General features: G+C 27.8%; 2 protein-coding genes across 4 annotated transcripts in view; one reads left to right on the top strand and one right to left on the bottom strand.

The window, feature by feature from the left end:
* LOC107445353 (uncharacterized) overlaps positions 1-20,968 on the bottom strand; it is a 41,760-nt gene extending 20,792 nt beyond the window's left edge. The window contains exons 1-11 of one of the 3 annotated variants that reach the window (XM_016059729.4): positions 20,838-20,968; positions 17,676-17,762; positions 15,519-15,593; positions 13,836-13,943; positions 13,633-13,677; positions 13,227-13,314; positions 12,117-12,146; positions 11,061-11,206; positions 8,478-8,604; positions 4,872-4,991; positions 3,859-3,940 (exon numbers count right to left, since the gene is read on the bottom strand). In XM_016059729.4, the coding sequence (XP_015915215.3) occupies positions 3,859-3,940; positions 4,872-4,991; positions 8,478-8,604; positions 11,061-11,206; positions 12,117-12,146; positions 13,227-13,314; positions 13,633-13,677; positions 13,836-13,943; positions 15,519-15,593; positions 17,676-17,739 (885 nt within the window). In that variant the 5' untranslated portion in view covers positions 17,740-17,762; positions 20,838-20,968. Of the gene's footprint in view, positions 1-3,858; positions 3,941-4,871; positions 4,992-8,477; positions 8,605-11,060; positions 11,207-12,116; positions 12,147-13,226; positions 13,315-13,632; positions 13,678-13,835; positions 13,944-15,518; positions 15,594-17,675; positions 17,763-19,848; positions 19,920-20,450 lie in introns of those variants that run through there. The other 2 variants (XM_016059731.5, XM_043043788.3) reach the window with 2 other exon arrangements.
* Positions 20,969-21,114: 146 nt separating this feature from the next.
* On the top strand, positions 21,115-24,134 carry Sec3 (exocyst complex component Sec3). The gene has a single exon (XM_016059732.4). It carries the CDS (start codon positions 21,216-21,218, stop codon positions 23,868-23,870), a length of 2,655 nt encoding a protein of 884 aa, XP_015915218.2. The 5' UTR covers positions 21,115-21,215; the 3' UTR covers positions 23,871-24,134.
* The last annotated feature ends 2,518 nt before the right edge of the window (positions 24,135-26,652 follow it).

Here is a 26,652-nt window from a genome sequence, read left to right as displayed (position 1 = left end):
CTTGAATTTGCTGTTCTAGAGGCATATTGAAACTACAAGATTTTATGTCGCCTGCCGAGCCCTTACCAATCTTCTTATAAGGTCAAACAAACCAATCGAAACATTTTTTGGCAAATATACGCCGGTACAATTCTTGTTTCTAAATGACTTCATTCGGTGCTACACGTATCGTGAACGAGAATTACATACCAACATTCAAAGTGCAAGGCCAAATTTATCATCGTGCAGGATCACTTCTTCCATTGCCTGGCGCAGATCATAAATTTCTACAGATTTATTTCATGGATAACACAAATGATCAAGTCAATCAACGCTGTCAGGTAAACAATGGCACTAAACGAGAAATTGTTACCGCATTACAAAAATTTTTCGATCAACATAATCAGTTAATTAGGCTGTTCAGAATTGCCCTTGACTAAATGCCATACGATATTTACAAAGTTGCTATTAGAGCTGAAAAAAGACCTGTAGGCCACCACAAAGGAAAATACAACGCGCCAACATTGGATGAAGTGGCTATTGTTATAGTTGGCGGAGAATTTACCTCCCGCGATACAGTTCTTCATTGCAGAAATGGTGACGTTCAAAGAGTTCTCAAAAACGTATCGATCCTATGATGCATTGCAATATCCTATTTTATTTTGGTGAGGAGAGGAGGGAAATTATTTTAACATAAAATTGAGAAATCCGCAAACAGGCGAGAAAACCAATAAGAAAGCAAGTGCAATGAGTTTTTATGCTTATAGATTAATGATTGCCAAAACGCTGAAAATCATATTTTAATATGTCGACAATTATTTCATCAATACATTGTCGATATGTATGCAAAAAATTTAAACTGAACGCCTACTGTATATTAAATTAAATCAAACCAAATTACCTTCAGAAGAATACATTCTTTTACGGGATGCAATAATTAATGATGGTAACGATAATCCTAATGATGTGGGGAAAATGATTATATTGCCGACTACATTTGCAGGGAGTCCAAGGCACATGTATGAATACTCACAGGATGCAATGACGCATATGGGCTCCCAGATTTATTTATTACATTTGCATGCAATTCTGCTTGGGTTGAAATTAAAGAGCTTTTGTTACCAGAACAATCATCATCGGATCGTCATGATATTACAGTATGTGTGTTCAAACAAAAATTAAAATCTTTACTTGATTTCATTGTGAAACGTCATGTTTTTAGAGAGACACGGTGTTGGATGTACTCTATTGAATGGCAAAAAAGAGGATTGCCACAGGCACACATTTTGATTTGGCTTATTGAAAAAATCCCACCATGCCAAATTGATTAGATATCAGCAGAAATTCCTGATGTCGCCATAGATCCTGTCTTATTTCAGATCATTGTCCAAAATATGTTTCATGGTCCGTGTGCATCACCATACATGTCTGTTTGAAAATGCATTAACGATATCCTAGAGAATTAACTGCTGAGACTATCACTGGTTTTTTTCACCATTAAATAAAATTTGCATTTCAAATCATAATCGCAAATCTCATTTGCACACTTAAATACAAAATTAAAATTCAAACTGAAAGCGTTGCAACGCACGCAGGGTACAGCTAGTAACTAATATTTATAAGGAACTTACAAGTTATGTTGTATAAATACAAACTTGATACAAGTGTATGAAAAAAAAAATTTATGTTATACCGAATATCTTTATTATCCAGTATGTTAATTTGAATTTAAAAGTAGTTATATTTGGGAATAATGATAAATATAATTCATATTGTTTATTATATTTATTTATAATTATTACACTTATCATTTTAAAACAATTTTTGCCTCTTTAATTTTTCCCCCCACTTGTATTAAGAATACAAATAATGCATATCTTGAAAGCAAGAAGTAATTATTCAACAGCTGAATATTTAGATATTCAACAAAACTATATCGTATTCAGCAAAATGAAATTCACAAGTATTTGGATAAACTAAATTTTCAGCATAGTAAATTAATAGGCTAAATATACTGTAAATCGACACTAACTACTCTGTGTATTTAACAGAAAGCACTTAAATTTGTATTGTCTTATGTTAAAAAGACTATTAAGAAGATTTAAAAGAATATTAAAAAGATTTTTCTTTAAAAGATGTCTAATGTACAAAACTGCTAATGTTTATCTTTAAAAATGTCTAATTTTTAGTATAATCTATACTATACACTAAATTTGGTTATAAATAAATTTCTTAATAATATCATTGCAGATTTTCAATAACACATGAAAATGAATACATAATATTACAATAGATGTGAGCTTTCAAAAGTACAAGATTTTGGTTACTATTCTAAATATAAGTGTTTCGTCAAAATTTTAAATTTATTTTTTCTAGAACATATTTAGAAACACTATCCTTTATAAAAAATATATAAATTTTATGTATTAATTAAATTTCACATATGAATATAGGTTTTTGACATTTTCGACATTTTTGACAGTGAGGTTTTTGACGTGACGGTTTAAACCATGGTTTAAACTGTCAAAAACTGTCACATGTCAAAAACCTGCCAACCCTGGCTTTTATACACTATGGACCGATGGTAGCCCGAAATCTATTGTGGTTGAATGAATTGTGAAAACGTTGAATAGAACAATGTGAAAAGCACGCTTTTGCATAATATGTAGCGAAAATCGACATGGTAAAGAAAAAAAATCTCCTTTTCGAAAACAAAAAATTATGCACTTTTTAAAAACACCTAATGAAAAAAAGCACCTTTAAGGGCTTTTTTAAATATTGAAAATCAGAAATAAGCACCTTTAAGCACTTTTTAATAACGCTAAGCACCGTGTACAAGACACATGCAATAAAAATAATTATTTAATACTTGCAATGAAATACTAGGAATTAACTTTTTGCACTCTTACTAAATTATCTTGGTGGAAAATTTTTTTTTAACCTGTTTCAATAGTAACTGAAATCTGAAGAAAGCTTTTTATAAAATATTTATGATATTTTATATTTATTATCCTTTTTAATTTTATATATTAGCGTTTTATATATTTATGATCCCTTAATTACATTTTAAAAATTGCAAAAAAATTGAGATAGATATGAGATTGCAAAAAAAGTTGAGGAAATATAGGTTAAACAAAAAATTAGAACTTATGTTCATATTGTCTTAAAATAATAAAAAATACTGTTTGAATAAATAAGATTTAAATATTACATAAAATAAAACTATTAATGAAAATTGAAAAAAAATTACCTATGTCAGTTTAGTTATAATACTGATAGTTTTACAAAGTAAATTAAGGATCTAATAATGAGTGATCTAATAATTGATTCAAATGATGGGTGACTTTAAAAGTTCTAATTTACCAGGAACTGATCTCAATCTTTATCAATCGATGGATTTAGAACACAGTTCAAGTAGCTTTTAGACATTTTGAAAAGAACATAAAAGAAAATTTTCAGCAGTACAGTTATTTTAACACATTTTAGAAAAAATAATAAATAACTAGAAAATGGTAAAAAAAGTAAGAGTAAAATGAGAAAAAACAAATACAAAAACTAAAAAGAACAGATCTGGGGAAGAACTTATGTTTGCTTATATAAATGTAACTAGATTGACTGAGCTGACTGAAATCTAGAAATTATGTAACCTCAACTTAGCGCTTACACTGTAAAATATTTCATTTTTTAAATATTTTAAAAAAATCTCTGTATTTAAATTTTATGACAATGATTTATAGCAATATTTAGTGAGACAAAATAGGATAGTGAAGTAACTGTGGAATTGTTCAAAAAAATAATTTTTTTTGTAAAAGATATTTAATTCGTATAAATTCTAAAATAAAACAAGATTAAGTAAAGAAGAATAAAAAGACTAGTTACCATAAAGCCCCTTCCTTTTATTTTTCGACCAGAACGAGATCTTGATGGCCGCATGTAATTAACTGAGTCTCTTTGATTTGGTCTAAAACAAAATTTTCATCAAATCAAAATTGGCATTTATCTTATATAATTAGAAATCATATCTTAAAGGCCTAAAAAAAAAAAACTAGTAAACCAATTCGAAGCTAAAACAAATGTTTTGTTAAAGTAAATAACAAAGAAATTTGACTTTTTACATTAAATATGCAATTTCAACTTTTAAAATAAATAAAAAAACACAATCAATAATAACTATGAAAATGCACATCATTATAATGTAAATTTTCTTAATTAAATATGTCAAATAAATATAAAATAAAAAAATATGTTAAAATAATAAAATATGTTCAAAATAAAAAAAAAATTTCATTGTTTTTTTTTTCAAAAACAAAAAAATCAAAATTTGTGCAGTCTGTTCAATTAAATAAAGAACAATAAGGATCTAAAATTCAGTTTCACTTATTTAAAAGAAAATTCTCATTTAACCTCTGATATCCATAATCAACTGGTGGTTGATTTTTCACTAAACAAGTAATGAAATAAACTAAAATTAGTTATATCTAGTACATAACTTAAGCTTCCTTATTAATAAATTCTAGACAAACTTCCTCAACATAAAATCTTTTACAATCTTTTGTATCAAAAATTCCGTGTTACTTGGATTTGTCAATGCAACAAGAATAAGCAACAAGCAAAGTCTATGACGGCTGATTTAAATAAATCTTCACTCTAATTATTATAACAACCTTGATTATATGATTGCTTAATTGTGCAAAAAAATCTAAAAATTCATATTTACTAAAAATCATGATTTTTTCTAAACTTTAGCTTTTCTCCCTCTTATCTTAATTTTATCAGAGAAACAAAGCACTTGCAAAAGCATATAATCGTTGAAACATTCATTTTTATGTTATTTTATATAAAAGTAATTTTAAGCAAAACTTTAAAAAAATGGAATTTATAAAAAAGAATACCTTCTATTGCTATCCCCTAAAGGAGAAGTTCGTCTTAATAAAAAGTTATTTGCAGGGACTTCGGGTATTTCTTCAGGATCAACCATACAGCCAGTATCTTCTGATTCTTTGAAAGGAGCACTGCAAATTTTTTTTTTAAAAAAAAGAAAACTTAGTTTCACATTATTTAATTTATTAATCATACAACAATAATATAACTATCAAAGCAAAATCTACAGCCACTACCCAAAATAAAATAATTCTCAAAGTTAATTTAATTTTCATAAGATGTGGAATGCATATTTTGTTGGAATAATTTCTTGTTATTTTATTGCCCATTTTTTTAAGTACATTGTTGCAGAATAAAATTATACCACTGATTAATAATTTAAATAAACAAAATAATTTATAACTAGAACAACAGTTATGAACAGTCCGGAAATGCTTGAGCTTGAACCTAAGTTGTTATTTATCACAAAACAGTAAGCAAACATAAAAGCAAAATATAATTACAAGAAAACAATGCAGGGTATTTAACTAGATTCATTTTAAGTGGGATTTTATATACGAAATTTAATTTTTAACATTTGTTTTTGAAAATTATTTAGCATTGAACTAATAAAGCAAAATTTTATATGTAAATAATAACGTAAAACTAAAATTAATTGAACAACTCTAAGTGTCTTCATTTAACGCATCTTAATGTTTATTTAATGACTTCAGTTTTTCATATTATATGCAAAACAACAACAATAAACTAAAGTTACAAAAAATTAGATCAGAAAGATGCTGATGCAGTAATTATTTTAAAGTAAAAAAAGAAATACTCCAATATATTTAATGTAAAATTTTATTTCTTCAGAATTAAAAGTGACTTCAAGTTCTTTAGCAGAAAATTTCATTAAAAAAAGACATTTACATATGTTTAATACATTAAAAAATTACTTTTAAATAATCAACATGCTTTAACAGGGTTCCCACTCTATGATGAGATTGAAATTCAAGGACTTTCCAGGACTTTTCAAGGACCTCAACAAAATTTTCAAGGACCTTAATCTAAGACCAATTTTAAAAATTATTCTCTTCTATTTTACTGGAAGCAACAATGCTTGTTGTGGCAATAATTAATTTCAAATATAATATCTAATTGCTTTGCCTATATAGAGAGAACAGAGTATATGTATTATGGACTAAAATTTATATTTTTTTAAAAACAACCCTACTGGTTTTACATATTAATTCACAAAACCATTTTCAGCACAATCTATAACTAATGGTAATGAGGTGTTAATGGTGAAATCCTTTAATCCTGTGTATTTCCATGTGAAGGCTGCATGAAAGACAGAGCTAAATCTTAGGTATTCCATATTCCATGACTATTCCATAACCCCCTCCTCTCCTCTATTAAACATCGTTTCTGAAATTATTCATCCATAATTTACACAACCTTCTCTAAATGTTATGCAGCAACAATTCTATCTGAAAATAAAAATTAGAAGGAACATATCCCATTTTCACCACGTTTAAAAGCATTATTCGTTATGTGTAATCCACAACTGCCAATGAATATGACCTGGTGGGAATATTTCTCTTTTAATTCGCACTGAAGCTTCTAATAGAATTTCCAATTGACATAGGGTCCATCCATGGATAATTGAAGTATTTTAGAGAGCTTTTAACCATCATCCATGCATTTGTAAAAAGAGGACAAAATATTTTCTGCAGTTCCATGACCCTTAAATTGGGAGATAAGATACTTAGTGCAAACTTTATTATCAATTCCTTGCCATAATGTCCATCTGCTTAGATTGTAGAGACTGATTTAACGTCTCATCAAAGAGTACAGTGTAGCAATCAACATTCTTCAGCTCATTTATAAGAATCCCTTTGAAGTATAGTGCCAATCCAAAGGAGCCCAAATAGGATCACTTTGTGGCACTACAAAAAAATTGTCTCGCTATACAGCTATCAGCAAACATTTTGGAGAACAATTTACTAATCCCTTCACAGGAGTTACATGAATAATTACAAGTGATGCACTTCAGACTTCAGAGAATTTCAGCATCAAGCACATTCCTTTTGACCAAATAAGAAGACAATGTTACCTCGGTCACTAAAGCTTCTGTTTCACATGGGGCACACGATGTTGAAGGAGTATTTACACCAGATGAATAAGATGTTGATGTCTTTGGAAAAAGAGAACTCAGGGCATGAGACTGCTTTTTTGTTTTACCTTTCTTTCATGTGTGATTTCAGAGCAGATTCTTCCATTTTCGCGATATCGATCTCCTTCATGCATAATCCGCACTTGGCTCTGAACTTCTTTTCGGGCATCGATAAAATCCATTCTTTATAAGCTTGATTATCCATCCATTGGGGATTAAAATAGCACTTCCCAGGCATAACTAGTCTAAACTACATAACACAAATACGAAGCCGTGCCTTTGCGAATACGCTTTACAATAAAGTTTTGAAATGACGCAAACGTAAGGACAAGTGCGGATGGTAAAACGGCAAATTTATTGAAAACTACAAGGTACATATTGTTACGAAATTCGAGAGTATTCCAGTTTCGATAAGAAAAAAGAAGATCTAAGCATATGCGACAGAAGATGAAGTGGAGTCTCGCCCCGAACGTATTGTCTGCTGTGCTCCGCACGTTTGGCAGACACCAAGACGCTAGGCCCGGTTAGAAACGGTGGCGTTAAAAACCATGTGAGAGAGCTCGGGAACAAAGCAGAAAGAACGGGTGTTTTATAAAAAGGGCAGCCGGCAGTATTGGACAAATTCAAGGACCTATCAAGTTTTTCAAGGACCTATCAAGTTTTTCAAGGACCTAAGACGTTTTTCAAGCACTTTCAAGGACCGAAATTTAGCAAAAAAAAAATTCAAGGACTCTCAAGGACCGTGGGAACCCTGTTTAAAAATTATCTGATGAACAAATGCTTCAAATGTTTGTATTTTTAAAAGAAATATGGACAAAGTGGAAAAATAAAAACCATAGTTTTTTTATAATGAATTTTCACACTGAAATTAAAAAATAAATAAATAAATAGACATTATACAAAAAAATTAAACTGAATTCCGACATTTGATCTTAAAATATGTAAACAATGATTCTGAAATACATTAGAAACTATGGGTCCTTAGGACTTCTATATTTCTGGGACCCTTTTTATTAAAAGCAAGTCCCCATTTAAAACATGAATGTTCTTTATCCATCAATTAATATTCATATTTATAATTATTCTGTCTATTGATAGACAAAGAATTTTGAAACAAAAAGGGTTATAGTTAAACTATCAAAGCTTAGCATTCAATTAGGACTGAAAATGCCTGCATTAAATAATAGCAACTATGTAATTTCATACTCAGATTTATTCTAATTTTCACTTTCAGCTATTGTTAACTAAGAAAAATACTTTTCTTACGTATAAAAATTTTTTTAATATAAATTAGAGATATTTCATGTTTTATTTTATGATCAACTTAAGAAAAATTGTGCCACTTTATAAGAGCTGTAAAGATTGTGAATCAGTACATAACAATTATTTCTGAATCAGCTTATGTAAAACAGGGTAATATATTAATTCAAGAATTAATTATACTGCACTGAATTATACTCACTTTGAACTTTTCAATTCTTTTTTCTCTTTTTTGTGTTTCTTATGCTTTTCTTTCTTCCTTTTTCTGGACCTTTTCTCTTCACTTTCTGCCTCAGAGGCAGAACTTTCAACGGATCTTCGACGCTTTTCTATACATGAAATTTAGTAGAATTAGAAAGTTACCAAGAAATATTTTTTAGCAAACTATGATCCAATAAAGAGTTTTGCTCAAGTAAAGAATTTTTTATTTAAATTTTATGTTTCTAATGTTATAAATTCTTGCATTTCTTGAAATGTACACATAGCAACTGATTATATTGTTAATCTGCTATTTTTAAAAATTGCAGAACTATACTTTAAGTTAACTCATAGAAAGTCATGGTGGCATGTCAAACATAAAAAAGTTAACTTTTTTTAAAACCTTTTTTAATCATATGACTAGGTTTTTTCTTCTTCTAGAAATAGGGAAGAGTTTTTATTAAATAAGGAAAAAAATATAACACTCAGTCAATCTATTATTTACCTACTGAGTGTAAGCAACATAGATTTATCATGGAGACAATTTTAAGTATGATTTGAATAAAAGCAAATATCATTAATTTTTAATAAATAAAAAGTCGCAATGCCATCAAAACTCTCAAAGTGTATAAGTCCAACACAAATATTATTTATGGATTCGATTATTTTACTATTTGATTTATATTATAGGAACAGTAAGAAACAAAAATTTTCATTAAGAGTCATTTTTAACCTATTATTGCCCAGCCATTAAAAGTGGTTTATAAAAAAACATAATATGAAAAGTAGCAACATGCATTTGTTTTCATACCAAGCGAATAGTTCTACCTGTTAACCACCACCTTAGCTTTCAAAAAGAAATATGATTTGACTTCAAATCTAAATATTTATATTTTAGTGGTCGAGTGAACAATCCTATTTTTGTAAAATAAATCATTTTAACAAAGCACCTGTTTTACCTTTTAAAAAAAAAGGAACTGTTCTTTTAAAAGGATGCTAAGCGCTAATGAGCACAGCCACCCCTGAAAATACTGCCTTATTATTCAGTTTCCATTTTGAAAACAATTAATTCACTGCATAAATAATAAGTACACACTGATAAAATATCTGCGTTTATAGGTGTAATTCAGATGAGTATTACAAATATTTACTTTGATACGATTATTCTCAACAGGTTAAATTGAAGTGGTTACTGGTTAAACCTCCAAAAAAAAGGTGTCTTTTTGGGGGAGATATTAATAAATTGATTTTAAATCTTAAAACTCATTTTTTAACAAATACTTGTTTTTGAAAAAAATGCACATTTAAATGTTCATATTCTCATAATTTTCAGTTTAAATTAAAGAAAAAACCTTTTGAGTTCCTTATCAATTAAAATTTTTTGTTAAGTTTACTTTATGAGAAAATAAAATATGCACAGAAATTGCTTTTTAGCACGCCTTAAATTAGTTTCATAAATTACAAATTTTTCTCTTGTTTTGATAATGGGCGAAAGATATTTAAATATTTTTAAGAAAAAACTTCAGTCATTGCGTAATATTACACATATTGATAAAATTTTACTGTGTTGAAATATATCTGAATCTGAAATATATATATATTTACATACACTTGTAATAAACAGGCTATGTATTGGACGTGACTGTCTCTCCCACAGACACTTTTCATTTGAATAACAAATGCAAAGTTATTCAATTTGCCCTGAATGATTAACTGATGAACAAAATTTTGACCCAGTGCTTTAAATATAAACTTAAAGGCCTAACTTGAAGTGCACACCAACTCTCTTTGCTTACTCATCGCATCTTAATTTATTTTAATCAAGTTTAGTATAAACGATGGCATTCGTCTTTATATAATACATTTCTAAAAATATCATAAAAATTTTGATCTTTTTATTATAAAAATTAATAAACAGATTAACATTTCAATGCCATTTAAAAATTATGTTCGCAATATGTTATTCTTTGAATTTCTATAAATACACAATTCTGAATTTCAGTGTTTGGAGACAGAAGTTTTAGGTTTTTAATTCTGACGCAAATTTTTAAATGGATAAAAACCGAAGAAAAACTCAAGAAAAAAAAAAGCATAGGAACAAAGTAAGTAGATGTGAAAGCAGTACTTCAAAGTTAAAACAAAAAGTAAGGTTGGATCAATCAACTAAGGTTAGGTGGCATAAAGGTTGGACATTCTGAAAATTTAACATATATATTAGACACAGCAGTGAATTAAAAAAAAATTTATTTTAAAAAGACATGCAAGCATAACTGATTTTCAAGGGTAAATTTGTTTCCTTTAAAATTACACATTAAAGCATGTGACATAATTTTAAATCTGACTTTCCTAATCTAACTGTTTTACTTGGAGTTCATCCACACCAAAATATTATACTTTATCTTAAATTAGTTAATATAATCCTTTATCAAGTGATTAGCATGATATAGTCCTTAATGGCTTTTGTGTTTTATCTACTTAGCTCTTCTATATATGACTGCCGTTGGAAATATACTAAGAAATAAAAACTTTGAAAATTTTTTTTATATTCTTTATGTAACAATTAATTAATAACTATAAACAAAGTTACCTTTTTGTTTAGCCTTTCGGACAAGTTCACCACAGTTTTTAATTTTGACTTCCTTTGTGGGCCTGCAACTTTGATCAGTCTTTATGTTTTCAATATCCGATACAACATCGAGACCATCAATGACACGCCCAAACACAGTGTGCTTGCTAAAAAGGAAAAAAAATTAAGACAGTCTATACATAGAAAAAGAATTTGCTAAATCAAGAGCAGTTTCGAAACCAATTTAAAGACTGAATCAATTTTTAGTAGTTTAAAGACTATCTAAATATTATATTATTTTGGAGTTACTATATAAAATTAAAAACATAAGGGATTGACATTCTTTTGAAGCTTTCATTCCAAAGTTTTAAAGTCAAAATACTACTTTAATTTTTTTTTTTTTTTTTTGAAAAAAATTTAAAACTATCCATTTAATGCATAAATAAATATAAAATTTCTTCATAAAAAATAATCTTTATAATAGAAACACACAGTACATAACTTAAGAAGTTTAAAATTATACATAGCATCACATAAATTTATTTGAAAATAATAATAATTTATTTTCTACAGAATATAATTTTTTCATTTACTGAAAAATGAAAGCTTTGCAGATGATAAAAATTAAGTTTTTACAATGGAAATCATTTAAAAGTTCATTAAAAGCAATTATATTCCTAACAGTTTTGATTAAAAATAATACTTATAATAATTAAGAACTTAGAAAGATGTTTAATCAATTTTAGTAAGCAACCCTGATGAAAAAATAAGCAGCTAAACTTTAAAAAAAACAAAAACATTAGAGACCTATTTGAATACCTATGGATACTTTTCACAACATATCTATCCCTAAGAACACAACTATATCAAAACTTACAGAGTGAGACCAAATTGCACAAGTTGTCAGGCATGAATATGTTCTTTCAATCTTACAATCATAAATCAATAAAAGGTGAAATAAATTGTTTAAACACTCAAAATAAACTAAATTATCTCAGTATCTAACTTTTCATGAACATAGCCAGGCAGAGTCGATTGAAAATCATTTTAGAAAATATAAGAGACTATAATACTTACTCATTTAAATGAGGAGCAGGCTGTGTAGTGCTAAAAAAGAAAGCAGAGAATTCAGCTTGAATTTACTTTACTATTAAATAAAAGAAAACAAACGCATGCGATAAATAGTAAAATATTTATTTTTACAAATAAAGTTAACCAAGACTAAAACCTTTAAAGATACATCAAAATTTGGAAATTGGTTCAATTTTCTATATTTTTTTTTACAATAAACAGAAGCAGGGTTGGCTTTTTGCAAGCAGAAACTGGTTTTTGCCATGCAAGTGGCAGAAACTGGTTTTACCCAGTAAAAACCGACAGAAACTAAAAAAAACTTCTATATTAGTTCTAGTAATTGCTTAATGACATTTTGTTTAAGTAAACTGAAAAATGTAACTCCATGCAACTGTAACAAACTTTTTAATTCATTGCTTGTAAATATATATTATTTTGCTTACATTAAATATAAAGAGTGCAGTATATCAAATTGAGAAAAGAAATTGTTTAGGTTCAGAAACTGCATCAAAACTTGTCTTTTGTTATAGATTACTGCAAAGTGCAAACAATGTAATATTTGATCTCGAATGGTGATAATTTTATAAAACAATTGAACTTTGTTTAACATTTAATTGTTTTTTCTATGAATTATCCATTGTACGTCAATCTCAGTATTTACTTTTATGTCATTTTCTGAATTTATGCCACAAAATGTGGCAGAAAGGGGTTTCTGCCATGCCAGTTTTAACCGGTTTCTACCAGTGGTTTTAACCACCTCGGCAGAAACTTGCCAACCTTGAACAGAAGTAAAATTAACTAGATTTTTAGATAGATTTTCACAAAGCTTTTTAAATAAAAAGCATCAATTCATGTTTCAGAGCATAAAAATATATGTCTTAAGATATGCATAGATGTTTATGCCATTTCACATTTCTTTAGTTAAAATAAATCTTGATTTATATGTAATTGTTAAAATGTAAATTCTAATTTAATCACTTTGTAATATAATGCATTAAGTAGTTTCATAAAAAATTATTTTAATGCCCATTTTTAAACTCATAATAAACTAATTTATAGATATATTTTTAATTAAAAATAAAATTCAAAAATATAGATTAAAAACAGATAACTTACATGAAAAACTGTGAACCATTTGTGTCTTTTCCACGATTGCTCATACTGAGCAAAAAAGGTTTATCATGTGGGATGTCAAAATTTTCATCTAAAAATAAAAGATGAGAATATCAAATCATTCAATGAATATTAAAACGAATTTTATTTATAAATATAAAATTTTTCCTGTGTATTATATAATAAATTATTTAATACACAATAAATTTTCGCTGTTTGCTTAATCTATTCAATTAATAAAAAGTTGCTTAATTCCAAACTATTTCATTTTGCGATAATATTGACATAAATTCTATTAACATGAAAAGGACGTCAGATGATGACATTAATGTTTGTAATATAAAGGATTTAAATTGTAGTTAAAAAATAAATTAATAGGATAGTTAAAAAGAATTTAAAAAATACTGACCTTTGAATTGACCACCATAAATAGATTCGCCACCAGTGCCATTACCTAAAATTTACAATTTAAATAATTTTAGAGGACCTGTGAATAATAAGAGCAAAAGACTATGCTACTTTTATACTTTTTTTAAATGCAGATTTTAGTTAAAACAATATCAAAAATGTAACTAAAAATATGAAGAAAAATTATTTATTTAATTAAATTACCAGAAACAAAATCTCCTCCTTGTATCATAAAATTTTTCACAACTCTGTGAAATGGAGCTCCTTTGTAATGGAGAGGTTTCTCTGTGTTCTTACCAACACCTTTCTCACCTATGGTAAACAAATAAAAAGAAAAATTCAGCCAAAGATACATACACAATTCTACAATAATTGAAATGACACTTTCAGTTTTTGGTCTCTTTTCATTAAATTGTATCCTCTATGTATTTCTCAAGAAATACATAGAGGATAGTTTTATAGCTAAGGAGGTGTTTAGCTCATGCAATTCCTCATACTTATCAATAAAGTTGAAACCTTTCAGAAATCTGAAGGACTGGCAATAAATTACAAATGAAAAAAGTATATTGAATGTATTATGTCAGAAAATACAGCAACAAACTTGTAATTTGTATTTATTACTTCGATTATTATATGCAATAACTGCATAAAATTTCGTAAGTCTAGCATAAATATTTATGGCGAAGGACATTTTTATAAAAGAAAATATATTATTTTCAAGTCCAACATAAGACATAACCAGGGTTCATATAAAGATCAGAAGAAGAAATCCAAGGAGTATCCAAGGAGTCCAAAATTTTACGGACTTATCAAAAATTTAAAAACTTTGTTTAAAAGAAAACTAGAAAAAAAATTTTTAATTAAAAAGCAATTATTATAAGGAACTTGCAAAAATTTATATTTTGCATATTTTTTCTCTAACCCTTTTGAAATAAATTTTGACTTTGTCAAACTTCATCAAGAAAAATAAATAAAGTTATCACTTTTACACATAAATACATTTTTCAGTTTCAAATATTGTAATAAATCTTGTTAAAGTACAGATGTTAAAGATTAACATAAAAATATAACAATCTTATATTTTTAAATTTGAATAAACATATAAAAAAAAATCACAGTGAATTATTAAGTTTGCTTGTAACATGTAAAATTAAAATTATTTGCTGTTATTTTTTTCTTCGAACTCTTGCAATTCAATTTTTTTCTTCTTTTAAAGTTTTTCTTAAACTATTAGATTTTGGCAGCTAAGTCATCATTTAGTTTCTCGGCTTGGGCAGCAAATTCATCAGCAGACTTAGTAAGTTCATCTATGCAACGTAATAATCTAAGGAGTTTCTAAGGACTAATTTGGAAATCTAAGTAGTTCCAAGTAGTCCTTGGGAACTTTTTTATTTCCAAGGAGTATAAGGAGTCTGTATGCACCCTGAACATAACAATGTTTTTTTTATAAAAATTTTACTTTCATAAATTTTTATGGTTTACGAAATTTTATGCAATTATTGCATATAATAACCAAAGTAATAAACACAACTTATTGCTATATTTTCTGATATATGAAGTTCAGTAACACTTTTTCTCGTTCAAAATTTACTGCCAATTCCTTAAACCACTGAAAGCTTTAAATTTTATTGATAAGCAAGAGAAATCGCATGAACAAAACTCTTTTAAAGTTAAAAAATAATCCGCTAAGTATTTTTTGAGAAATTTAAAAAAGTGTTGAAAACCTGGAAGTGTTCCTTCAATTATTGTAGTGTAAAGTATTTCAAGTGAAAGCAACAGAAGTAGAAAATACAAGGTCTCAATGAATCAATCAATTCATTACAGATTATTTTTCAGAATATTATTATAACACATTAATTATTTCAAACTAAACAAAGTGCTTTTTACCTGTACACAATGCTCTAAAATTTTCACAAGTGATGGGGCAGACATCAAAAAATAACTCCACAATGATTCTTCCGACTGAAAAATACAAGATAGTCTCTTCAAAAAAGCAGAAAGTATTGGTAATACTAAACAAACATTAAGTCAATTATGATACAAAATTTGCAGCAGTTAAATAAATGGAACACATTTGTTGAACTTTTTACAGAAGAATAAAAGAAAAGTTAAATTTTCTTTAATTTGGCAAAATAGCTCTTAGATATGTGGCCTTATTTTAAATACTAAAAAAAAACTGAGCATCTATACTTGAAATAACATGACTTTAATATTCTTGAATGATCCCTTGAGAAAGTTCTGAAGTTAATGGAAATAAAAATCAAATAGATATTACTGGGTGAGTAAGTTCTTAACGCATGTTAATTTTTTACCTCATGACAAAAACCTAGATCTTTGGTGACATTGTATTTTTATTTCAAGTAATTAAAAATTAAAATAAAAAAATGTACCTTAAATTTTAAAGCAATTAATTTAACAATATTTTTATAAAAGATGTTTGACAAAAAAATGATTTGAGATTATTGATAAAAACATAACAATGTAACTAATGATTACATTAGAATTTCATAAATCTTAAGAAAAAAATAATAATAATAATATTTTTATACAAACATTCTACTTTTATTATTTTGTTTCATTATACAAATTACATTAATTATAATCATTAATTATAATATTATCAAAACATTTCAAGCATTACACTGTAAAACTTCTAGTTAGATGACTTTTATTTATATATAAAGGAAGAAGGTAACTTAGTTCTAAAATTCTTATGCAAAATCTTAGCCGTGGGAAAAACTTGGCTACTGTAGAAATCAGCTAGGTAACAAAAACAGTGCAAAACTAGTCACTATCTTGTGCTTTGACACAACCCTGATTAATAAGAATTTAGTTTTATTTACAATTATGATTTGTAGTAATGTGAGTATTCAATTAAATAAAAGTTTTAAAATTCGATAAAAGAGAAGTGGTTTTTCAATCAGTTTATCTTTAGTTACAAATTTTGATGGATATTTCAATATTACATAGCACAGTGATCACAGTATTTTAAAAAATTTAGATGCTGAGTGGATATCAATAACAAAATAAATTCTGTATACACAAATTTTTTAAACATATTTTAAATATTTTATCAGTGCAAAATTTTGATTTTTAGTTTTCTTGCAAATCAAGACTTTAAAAAAGACTTTGCAAAACAAAATCTTAGTATCACAACTTTTCATAATTTATATTTGATAGTATATTAAAAATTATATAAATATATATGTACATAATAGCAAAATTGATTGTTAATCATAAAGTTAATTTTGTTAAGAAATTTATTGTCAGCTGAACCATGGCATAGCTTAAGGAAAAAACTAGGTTTTCGACTGTTTTAACTGGTAAAAACTCGGTCTTGTCAAAAATTAGCTTTTGATGTAAAAAACCAATCCCTAAGCAAAGAGCCGACTGCTTCCTTTTTGTACACCCGCACGGCACAGCCTCATAATTATAATATATGATGTTTCACAATTTGCATTCAGAGCAAACGTCAGAGTGAGACATTTGCACCGAGTCTCACGTCAGTGATATTAATATAAACTATAGTAAATTTCCTTAGAAGAACTCTAATTATCCAGATTACGAATTATTTCGAGCCTTTTCTTTTCATCATCTTAACTAATTTAGTAACAATTGTCTAGACATCATTTCGTAATGCAAAATGAATCTGGTCCCAAAAACTATTAATTTATAATTTTTGAAATAGTTATATAAATAAATGTTTTAAAAGCAATTACAATATTTTCCAAATCACAATTATCATAATATACTCAAATCTCATAAATTGACCTAAAAATGCAAGAAAACTGATTATCTTTGCATATGAACAAGTAGATAACAGAATAAATAATCAAGAAAACTTTAGATTTTTTTTGCAACATTAAGTAATGACAAACTAAACTTCTCTAAATCATTAATTCAAATCATTCTTTCATAAATAATTATATAAAGGAATGATTTAGAAACAGTTCTAAACTTGTTTTTAAGTAAAATTTTGTTCATAGTTATGTTAATATCTTAATAGGAATGAATTTACTGTGAAATTTAAAGTAATTGATTTACCATGCTCTCCATCAATTTCAATATCCAAAAAACATCGAGGATGATGATACTTGTCCACAGTCATATTTGATGATTTTAATTACTTATCTATATTCGTAATAAAAGAAAAATATGTCAGATAATAAAATAACAGCTATTGTTTTATACAAATATGGGAAAATAAAGGACACAGAAGTAGATTTAAGATAAAAGATCAAAAAAATTTCAATTTTTAACATTTTATATAGTTTAGGCGGATATATTTTAAATATTTGACTAATGTGTGAACTTGTACTGAAAATAATCCTAGAAAAAAATTGCTTTCAGTAGCTGCAATAAAATCAACTTTTATATCAATTAATAATAACTTAAATATTCCTAAGCTATTAAGAAGAATATCAATTTGTCACAAATGTTAAAAGTATAACTATATTTATAATATTTACGGATGAAAAAACATTTAAAATTTTGATTGTTAATAAAAATTTTAAACAGTTGTTCAACCTTTTCAGTGGAAAAATTATTATTTTTTTCATACTCTACTATTCTTGTACAACCTTTAATTTTTAAATAAATTATTGAAATACATTGAATCCATTTTGCACAAGTTTAAGTTGAATATATATCTTTCTTTAAATAAAAATCAAAATGGTAAAAAGATTTAAGTTTTCTGGCCCTGTAAACATACATTTTGCAATTTAAAGGTTATATAATTACATTGGTAACTTTTACCATTCTCCTACAAATGATTAAAATATAGTAATAAGGCTCATATAGCTTCTCAGCTTCATAATTAGAAAACAATATGTTGCTTAACATTTTGTACTCAGGCCAAAGTCAGGGGAAAATGTTTGCCCAGGTTCTCACATCAATATTAAAAGAAAATAATTGAGTAGTAATAAAAAATGCAAAATATTTAAAAATCAGTAATTACTCAGCATAAGTAATCACTAGGCAGCTTAGCATAATTTTATATTAAAAATTAATATAAAGGAAAAAAAAACTGAATAAACATAAAAAAAGAACAATGGAAGTTTTAATCATTAACAAGTACAAATCAAGACATTTTTAAGCAATTGAAGTTATAACAATTTATTTCTCATGAAAAATATCATAAGTGGCAACAGATTTTATGATAAAAGTTCAAATATTGATTGTGAGAACTATTTTATCTGTTACATTCAAAATTGAGTTTTTTTTTTAGATCAGTTATTTTATTATTAAATAATTTTCACTAACTTTAAAAATCAGCATATAGTATTACTAAAACACAAACATTATATGTGAAATTGAATGAAATAAATTCATTAAAAAAATTATCAGAAAAATAATAAGTATTCTTAGTTTTAGCCAAGTTAACCCTTTCGCGACGAGTTTTTTTTTACCACAGAAAAATTTTGGTAGCATAAACTATAGGTAGGGCAGCACTATGTACGGTAGTGCCATCTATGTTCTGTGAATGAAAATACCTTAAAAAATATTGGCAGGACTGGTGGGAAAATCTCCCATTAGACAGAGAAACGTTTCTGTCCCAAAAGACATTTTTTGAAATTTGCTTGGGACGTACGTGTCCTGTTAGGTGCGAAAGGGCCAAGCTGTTGAAAATTAATAAACCCCTACTTCCGACTACTGTTTCACAATGATATGGGACTATTTCCGTATTGTGATCCGTAGCGCCAGCTGCAATTGCCATAGTACCAAATAGATTTCAAACTTGCAATTTAAAAAAAAAAAACATGTAGAGTTTTGCCCAAAAGTGGATATGGGTACTTATGTATTAATGCCACCGCAGCTACAGATTTGGTGGTTTTTAAGTGCCGCGAATCCTAATATTTAAAATCAAAGTAGTCAATCGGATTTCGGTGGAAAATGGGCCGAAAGAGAGTTTAACATAGATTCAAAACAGTCTTTTTTTTTCACCTATGTTTACCAAAATAAAGTTTTAAGTCATGGGAATTGGTACATTTTCTTTTTTTTTTTAAATATTTCGCTCCTGAAAAAATAAAATTGCATCTTGTTCCATTTTTGGCAAAATCCCAAAGACGCATTTTCTTAGCACTAAAAAATGGCATAAAAAATCAGCAAACAACAAGAAATCCAAAAGATAACTGCATGTGAACAACAGAATTACTCTTTATTGGCACAACTTCTGCTGCAGTGGTGTTAATACATAAGTACCGGGGATATGACTTACACCCTCTAAGTTGGTCTCCTTCCTTCTCCTTTTGTGATGTTTCTTTTTTTTTTAAGTTTCTAATCAGCTGCTGTTTAGAAGTTGCCAAATATTGGTGAAAAATTATTTTATGACATGTTACGATAGAGAAATCTTTCCAAAATATGCTATGTGGCTGCTGGCAATCAGGAGATAGAATTGAAAAAAAAAACATAAAAAGAAGGAAACAGAATATTGATTTACATACTTTTAAAGAAAGCAAAGTTTAAAGCTAATTTTATGTTACATACACAATAGATTATCTACGTCAAGTTGAGCTACAGAATACTATAAAGTTGAATGAATCAGATGGTATACAATTAGTCTACTATAACTCTGTTAATACAGTGGTTTTTTATATAATATTTCGTTCATAATTATGGAATTACCCTGGAAATTTTTATCAAATGTTTATTATTTAATATTTGTTCAGCAAACACATAGCTCTGCAGGGCTACTGCTTTTCAATTTTTGCTATTTATTAATCATTCTGTTCACGCATGGTGAATTAAAACCTATACCATCAGGTTCAGCATTGAAATATTGTAGAAAAATTGTGGTAAGAAATAATTGAAAACAATTACCATGGACTTAAAAGTACGCTTTTGCTTTAGGTTAGGACACTAAGGATTTAAAAGATTTACAGATAAAATAGTCAATAATAAAATGAAGAACCAGTATGAGGTAAGAAAAAGTTGTTTGTTTTCATCGATGATGATAAAATATCATAATAAACATTAAGCTTGACAATAAATAATAAGAAAACAGCTCATAAATAAAGAGGATATGATCTTTCAGACATTCTAAGAGATTTAAAACCGTTTATTACGAACTCAGAGATCCATACACCTTAATGAGTTAAGTAAACACGAAAATATTTCAAGCGCCATAACTATCCTTTCAAAACAACATCTGTAAAAAATTCAAGATCAAGGCTCTTTTTCATGAGAGAATTAAAATATCATTATTACATTTTAATAAGATGGAAGATGCCGACGAAGATATAATCTAGGCTGGAAACATCGGCCATAGTTAAAATTATTATTAAACTACAACTTCAACTTTGTTTTGTTTTACTTAAAATCTGCAGTTAACTCCCAGCTAAGGCGAGAAAAATAATTTTCTTCAGTGCTGATGCGCTCATATTTTTTCAGCGTTAATGTCTCTTTAAATTTAAAGGATTCAGAACTATTTTACTCAACTCGCTTTGTTTACACTTTCTGCTAGAGTACTTCTTGTTTTAAGGAAGCTTGAGAAAATTAAAATTAAGTCTTTAATATGATCAGAAATATTTGTCACTTCATAATTATGCTTTTATAAATATTAGAAGCATAAATCACCAGGCTAGAATGGCCGCGATTCGGCATACTTTACATAAAGAGGTATTTTTACCAAATGATGAACGATTGGTGGGCGTTGTTAATGTCGCAAAAGCAAACAAAAAGAAGAAAACCGCATTTTTGTGTCTTTCTGTAAATAATGAAAAACCTTCTTTAATTACTTTGTGTCAAGTAAAAAGATCTGAAAAAGAAGTATACAAGAAAAAAAATTCGTGGCAATTGCGGGAATTGAAGCTTGTTGACGGTAAAGATGAAAATAAACCATCTGCTGAGTTTGATTTGCACTTTGAAAAAGTGTACAAATGGATCGCCAGCAGTGTTCAAGAAAAGAATGCATTCATTAAGTGTCTCTGGAAATTTTGTAGCCATCTTCCGCGTCAAAAACCGACGTTCATTAATATTCCTAAAGACTTGTTACAAGAGCAAGTTACGTCTCCAAAAATTGGTACCGTTACTCCTCAAATAGGAGAAGAAGTTTCTGTGCTAGATCCTGAAGATTATCAAGCGTTGACTACACGTGAAGAATCGGATCTTGAGTCTTTAATGGCTCAGTATGATTTTATCATTGGTAATGCTGAAGAGTTTACTGAGCAACTGGCCAGGGAACTATCTGAGTTGGATGCAGCCAATATCCGTTCAATTATGGCATCTGAGCTCAAAGTTCAAGGACTTATGAATATGTTACAAACATCGTATGATGAAGTGTGTGAGCTTGAGGACAAATTAGATATTTATGACGATATTCTAAAAAACGTAAAAGACAGTGTTGTACAAATGGAAGAAAAAGATGCCCGAATGAAAATGCAGCATCGAAACAACATTAAACTTCTTAATGAGCTTGAAAATATGGTAAATAAACTTGACTTTTCTGAAAAACATCGCATTGCATTAGATGGAGATCTTAAAACTGCTGATGGTATAGCCAACTGCACTGCTGCTGCAAAGGCATTGCAAGAGGCTATTAATTCATATATTAGTCCTGGATTGATGAAAATGTCTGCATACTCTGAACAAAAATCAGAGCTAGATAGATTGCAGAATAAATTTGTGTTACGATTGAGTCATCATTTAAACAATCTATTTCATCACTTAGGCAATGAATGCGAAGAGAATTTAACCTTTCTGTCTCCTGAATTGACTCTACCTAAACATAGCACTTGTCACAAAGAATTACTTCCATACACAGAGTTAATGAATTGGGTTAAAGTAACCTCTCCCAGCAGTTATGCGCAATTATGTAGAGTTTATACAGCATCTCTTTCTAAACTCTATGACAAAGAAATAATGTTCTTATTTGATGTAGCAAAGGAAAAAATTGCCAGCCGAAATGGATTCGACAAGGACCGAAAGTATAAAACTCTCACTTCCAGCCAGGATCTAATACAAAAAACTTCCGTAAAAAACAAAACCACATCTCTGTTAGGAACAGATTCTGATTTATATGGTTCAGATTTGGATGTTGTGGAATACGAAGGATTTGACCGAATCTTTGAAAATCTTTTAAGTGCCTTAGAACCAACATGCCTTTCTGAACAGCAGTTTTGTATGCAGTTCTTCGGCTTGCAGTCAGAAATTGCAGCTTCTCAAAGCAGCCAAACATTGACGATACCAGTTCCGCAAGGTCTGAGTCCTACTCCGAGCAATAGCAGCTTAAGTCATGCTGGAAGTGAAGAAATGCTGTTGAGTGCCTTAAAGAAAGAAAAGCAAATCAATGAAGAACTTAGAAGAATGATGGGAGAACTGTTCTCATGTTTAGAACGTGAATTAGTGACCTTCATATCTGATTATGACAAAATTGATGGCTTTTATTCTATGTATGTATTGGTTCGATTAAGCCAGCATGTCATGTCTGCCCAGGATACTGGATCTTTTCTTAGCATGACATTCGCAAGTGTATTAGTGCAGGCTAAGCGAAACTTCGATAAATTCATGAATTCCCAGATCAAATCTATTGAGGAAGCAAAGGTTTCCAAGAAATCCAAGTGCGGCATTCTTCCTTTCATAGCTAACTTTGAAAAGTTTGCACGCCAAGCGGAAAATATTTTCAAAGCTTCTGAGCGACGTACTGATTTGGACAGGTGGTATTCTAAGCTAGCTAAAACTATGTTTGAAGAAATTGTTAAAATTTCACTTGAACATCAAAAAACACCACAAGAAGTGATCCAGATGGAGAACTTTCACCACATTTTTACTGTGTTGTTTCAGCTTAAAATTCCTTGCCTTGAAGCTGAACGAAAAGAAGCCAAACAGAGATACAATGATGCACTTCAAGCTTATGTCACTCAGTACTTTGGCAGACCTCTGGAGAAACTCAATCTTTTCTTTGAGGGAGTTCAAAACAAAGTTGCTCAAGGCGTTAAAGAAAATGAGATTGGATACCACCTTGCATTTAGTAAGCAAGAGTTGCGTAAAGTTATCAAAGAGTATCCTGGCAAAGAAGTCAAGAAGGGACTAGAAAATTTGTATAGGAAAGTTGAAAAACATTTGTGTGAGGAAGAAAATTTGTTGCAAGTTGTCTGGCATTCCATGCAAGACGAGTTTATCCGACAATATAAATATGTAGAATCTTTGATCGAGAGGTGCTATCCTGGTGCGAAGATCAATTTAGAATTTTCCATTAATGACATTTTAGAATTTTTCTCTGAAATAGCTCGCTCTCACTAATATTACTAGTACATTTTTGTTAATGTTTCATAATTATATTTAAATTATTACTTGTTGAAATTGTAATTACATTTTAGACAAGATCGCTCATTAAATTGTTAAGATTTGGTTTTCACTTTAAATTTAAAATGGGTGGACCAAAATTTATTATTGAAAAGTATGTAACAATATATTTTTGTGAATGAGCTTCCTGTCTTGAAAATTTCCTTTCATCTTTTGTAGTAACATATTATTTGCCATTAAATATTGTTAGTATTAATTTAATCTTAGAGTAGTTATTTATCTTTTTAAACAAATACAACAAAATGAAGAGGATACTAGCTTATATATTTAAACAATTTGCTTTTCTACTCACAAAAATATTCAAATTTTAACAAACTGATATTTTATGAGTTCATAGTACTTTATATCAGAGTACTTTAAATAAATGATCAAAAACAAAGTGTTTTATTTATTTAATATTTTTTTCAAATTTAATTATTGAAAGGGTATCAATTTTTTTTTTTTGGGGGGGGGGAATTATTAAACCTTTGTTTTAAAAGTATAAGTGATAAAATTTCCCCTGCTAAGTTACTAAATCTGAGTTTGTATAATTAATAACTTGCAACTTCTTTATTATGACATTTTCTTGCCTACTTAATGTAATAGTATAAAACATTGAAAAGATGCCTAATATCTGCTTATTTTTATCATTTAACATTAATCAGCAAAAAAAAAATTTATTTCAAGATTTTTTTATCGGAAGGGGGAGGATGAGTAAAAATGTTATCTAATATTTTTTAAGTTTATTTATTTTGAAAAAATTCTATTATTCTCACACTTCCGAAAAACTCTTTTAAGTTGTGACAAATTATCTTAAACATTGTGTAAGAATTAAAAGACATCATAGTTTAACAATTCAAATCAATGATTTGTTTTGTTTACATCATCAAATGATTTAATCATCAGACTACTTTAATTAGTTGCAATCAGTGACATCTTAATCACGAATTCAAAAATTTATTTTTACTATATCCCTTGAAACTTGAACTTTCAAGGAAAAATTTCCATAAGTTAAAATTTTTAAAACCACTTAGCTTATATTATTATCATATTCTGATAGATGCATTTTTCTATGTTTACAAAACTAAAATGAATTAACTGCTTTGTAACTTATGTCCTAACACATACACCTACTTAAATTCTGAAGTTTTTTTTGTTTGGGAGAATAGGTTGAGCTGGTTTAAAAAAGTGGAAAAAACTAAAAATGCCCAATACAATATTTAACTGTTAAAAGAATTATTTATATTTAAAACAAACAAAATTTTATATAGTACAAAAAAGTTTAAAAAAATTAATAAGCTATATCAGTTTGTAAATTCTTTATAAACTAAAATAATGTGATCAGTGGTTTTTTTTAATAACTTTTTTCTCATTGTAACAGTTTCATACAGAATTTTAAAGTCTAAGTGTTTATTACAATAATTTATTATTCATATTTTTTTAAATAAATATGTGCACTTACATTATTTTTAGTTATTTTACTGAATTTTCTTTTTAAAAATAAAATTTTCTAAAAAAAATAGTAAAATATTACCTACTTTTTTCTACTGGATACATTACAACTTTCAAAGAGAATTTTAGATATGAACCATAACTAAACAAAAACTAATTTTTAACCCTAAAATTATTTTTGTAAATCCTGAGAAAAATGCTGTGAAGACATCAAGGTGGGAATTTTTTTTTTTTTTAATTGTATGTAATCAATCATTGATATGAAAATAAAAATTCATTCCTTGTCAAGAAATTTTTATTGTATTAAAAATTCTTAAACGAACTTATACTGTGATTAAGTATGTAAAAATTATGGAGAAACAAACTTTTAGCATATTATCTAAGAGTTGTTTAGCGTATTCATACTTAACAACATTCGGTTATGAAAATTTTTGTATGATTATCAATATGTGATTCGTAGTACAATTTAATATAAAATTTGGTTGATATTTTAAATGTTCTAAATAAAAAATTTAAGTTCTATACACCTTTTGGCAAAGCAATGAAAGAAATTAGTTATATTTTCTTAAGAATTTCATTAAATTTATTCTTTTCAATTATTTAAATATGATTTATTTACTGACTTAAATTAATACTATTACTTAAACTTTATTGCTATTCAAAAATGTTACTTTTAAGAAAAAAATATTTGTTGCTCCTTTTTTTAAAAAAATGAGTTTCTTCCACTTCAGTTTGAAGAAAATTCTTCTGGGGCACTTCTTTTCACTGTGAAAGAAATTTGCCATTCCTTATTTTAAAAGTAGGTTATACCAACATAACCTATTATTTTAATTAAAAGTAATAATAAAATTATCTATACCTGTTGAAGATATCTCAAAATTACATATATACATCAACTTTTGATTCATTACTTTTTAAAGTCTTACATCCAATTATGTATTTGTATTATGTTAAAATTAAAAAATTTGCAATTTTTTTATTAATATTGATGTACTATATCATTAGCTAACATTGGAAAAGATGTGAACTATTTGTTTTAATATGGAATATAATGATTTAAAAAATAAATAAATAACAGTTTCAGCTATGAAGTGATAAGGCTTAATATTGCCATGATGATTAATTCCAAAACTTGTGCAGTTATTTAACTTGTCTTTATTAAAAGACCTTCACCACCAGTGATGTACCAAAATGCTCGTTCAAATTCTACCATAGAATCTGTAGATATCTTACAATTACACCAAATACCTGTGAGATAAGAATATTGAAGAGAATAGTTTTCGACAGA

This window comes from Parasteatoda tepidariorum, chromosome 3, assembly GCF_982258835.1.
Source record: "Parasteatoda tepidariorum strain Cologne lab strain chromosome 3, Ptep-v5.0, whole genome shotgun sequence".
NCBI lineage: Eukaryota > Metazoa > Arthropoda > Arachnida > Araneae > Theridiidae > Parasteatoda > Parasteatoda tepidariorum.
This window is presented reverse-complemented; position numbering and strand designations above follow the sequence as displayed.

Coding starts and splice junctions, on each gene's coding strand:
- Sec3 (XM_016059732.4), top strand. CDS start 21,216: ATGGCCGCGATTCGGCATACTTTACATAAAGAGGTATTTTTACCAAAT.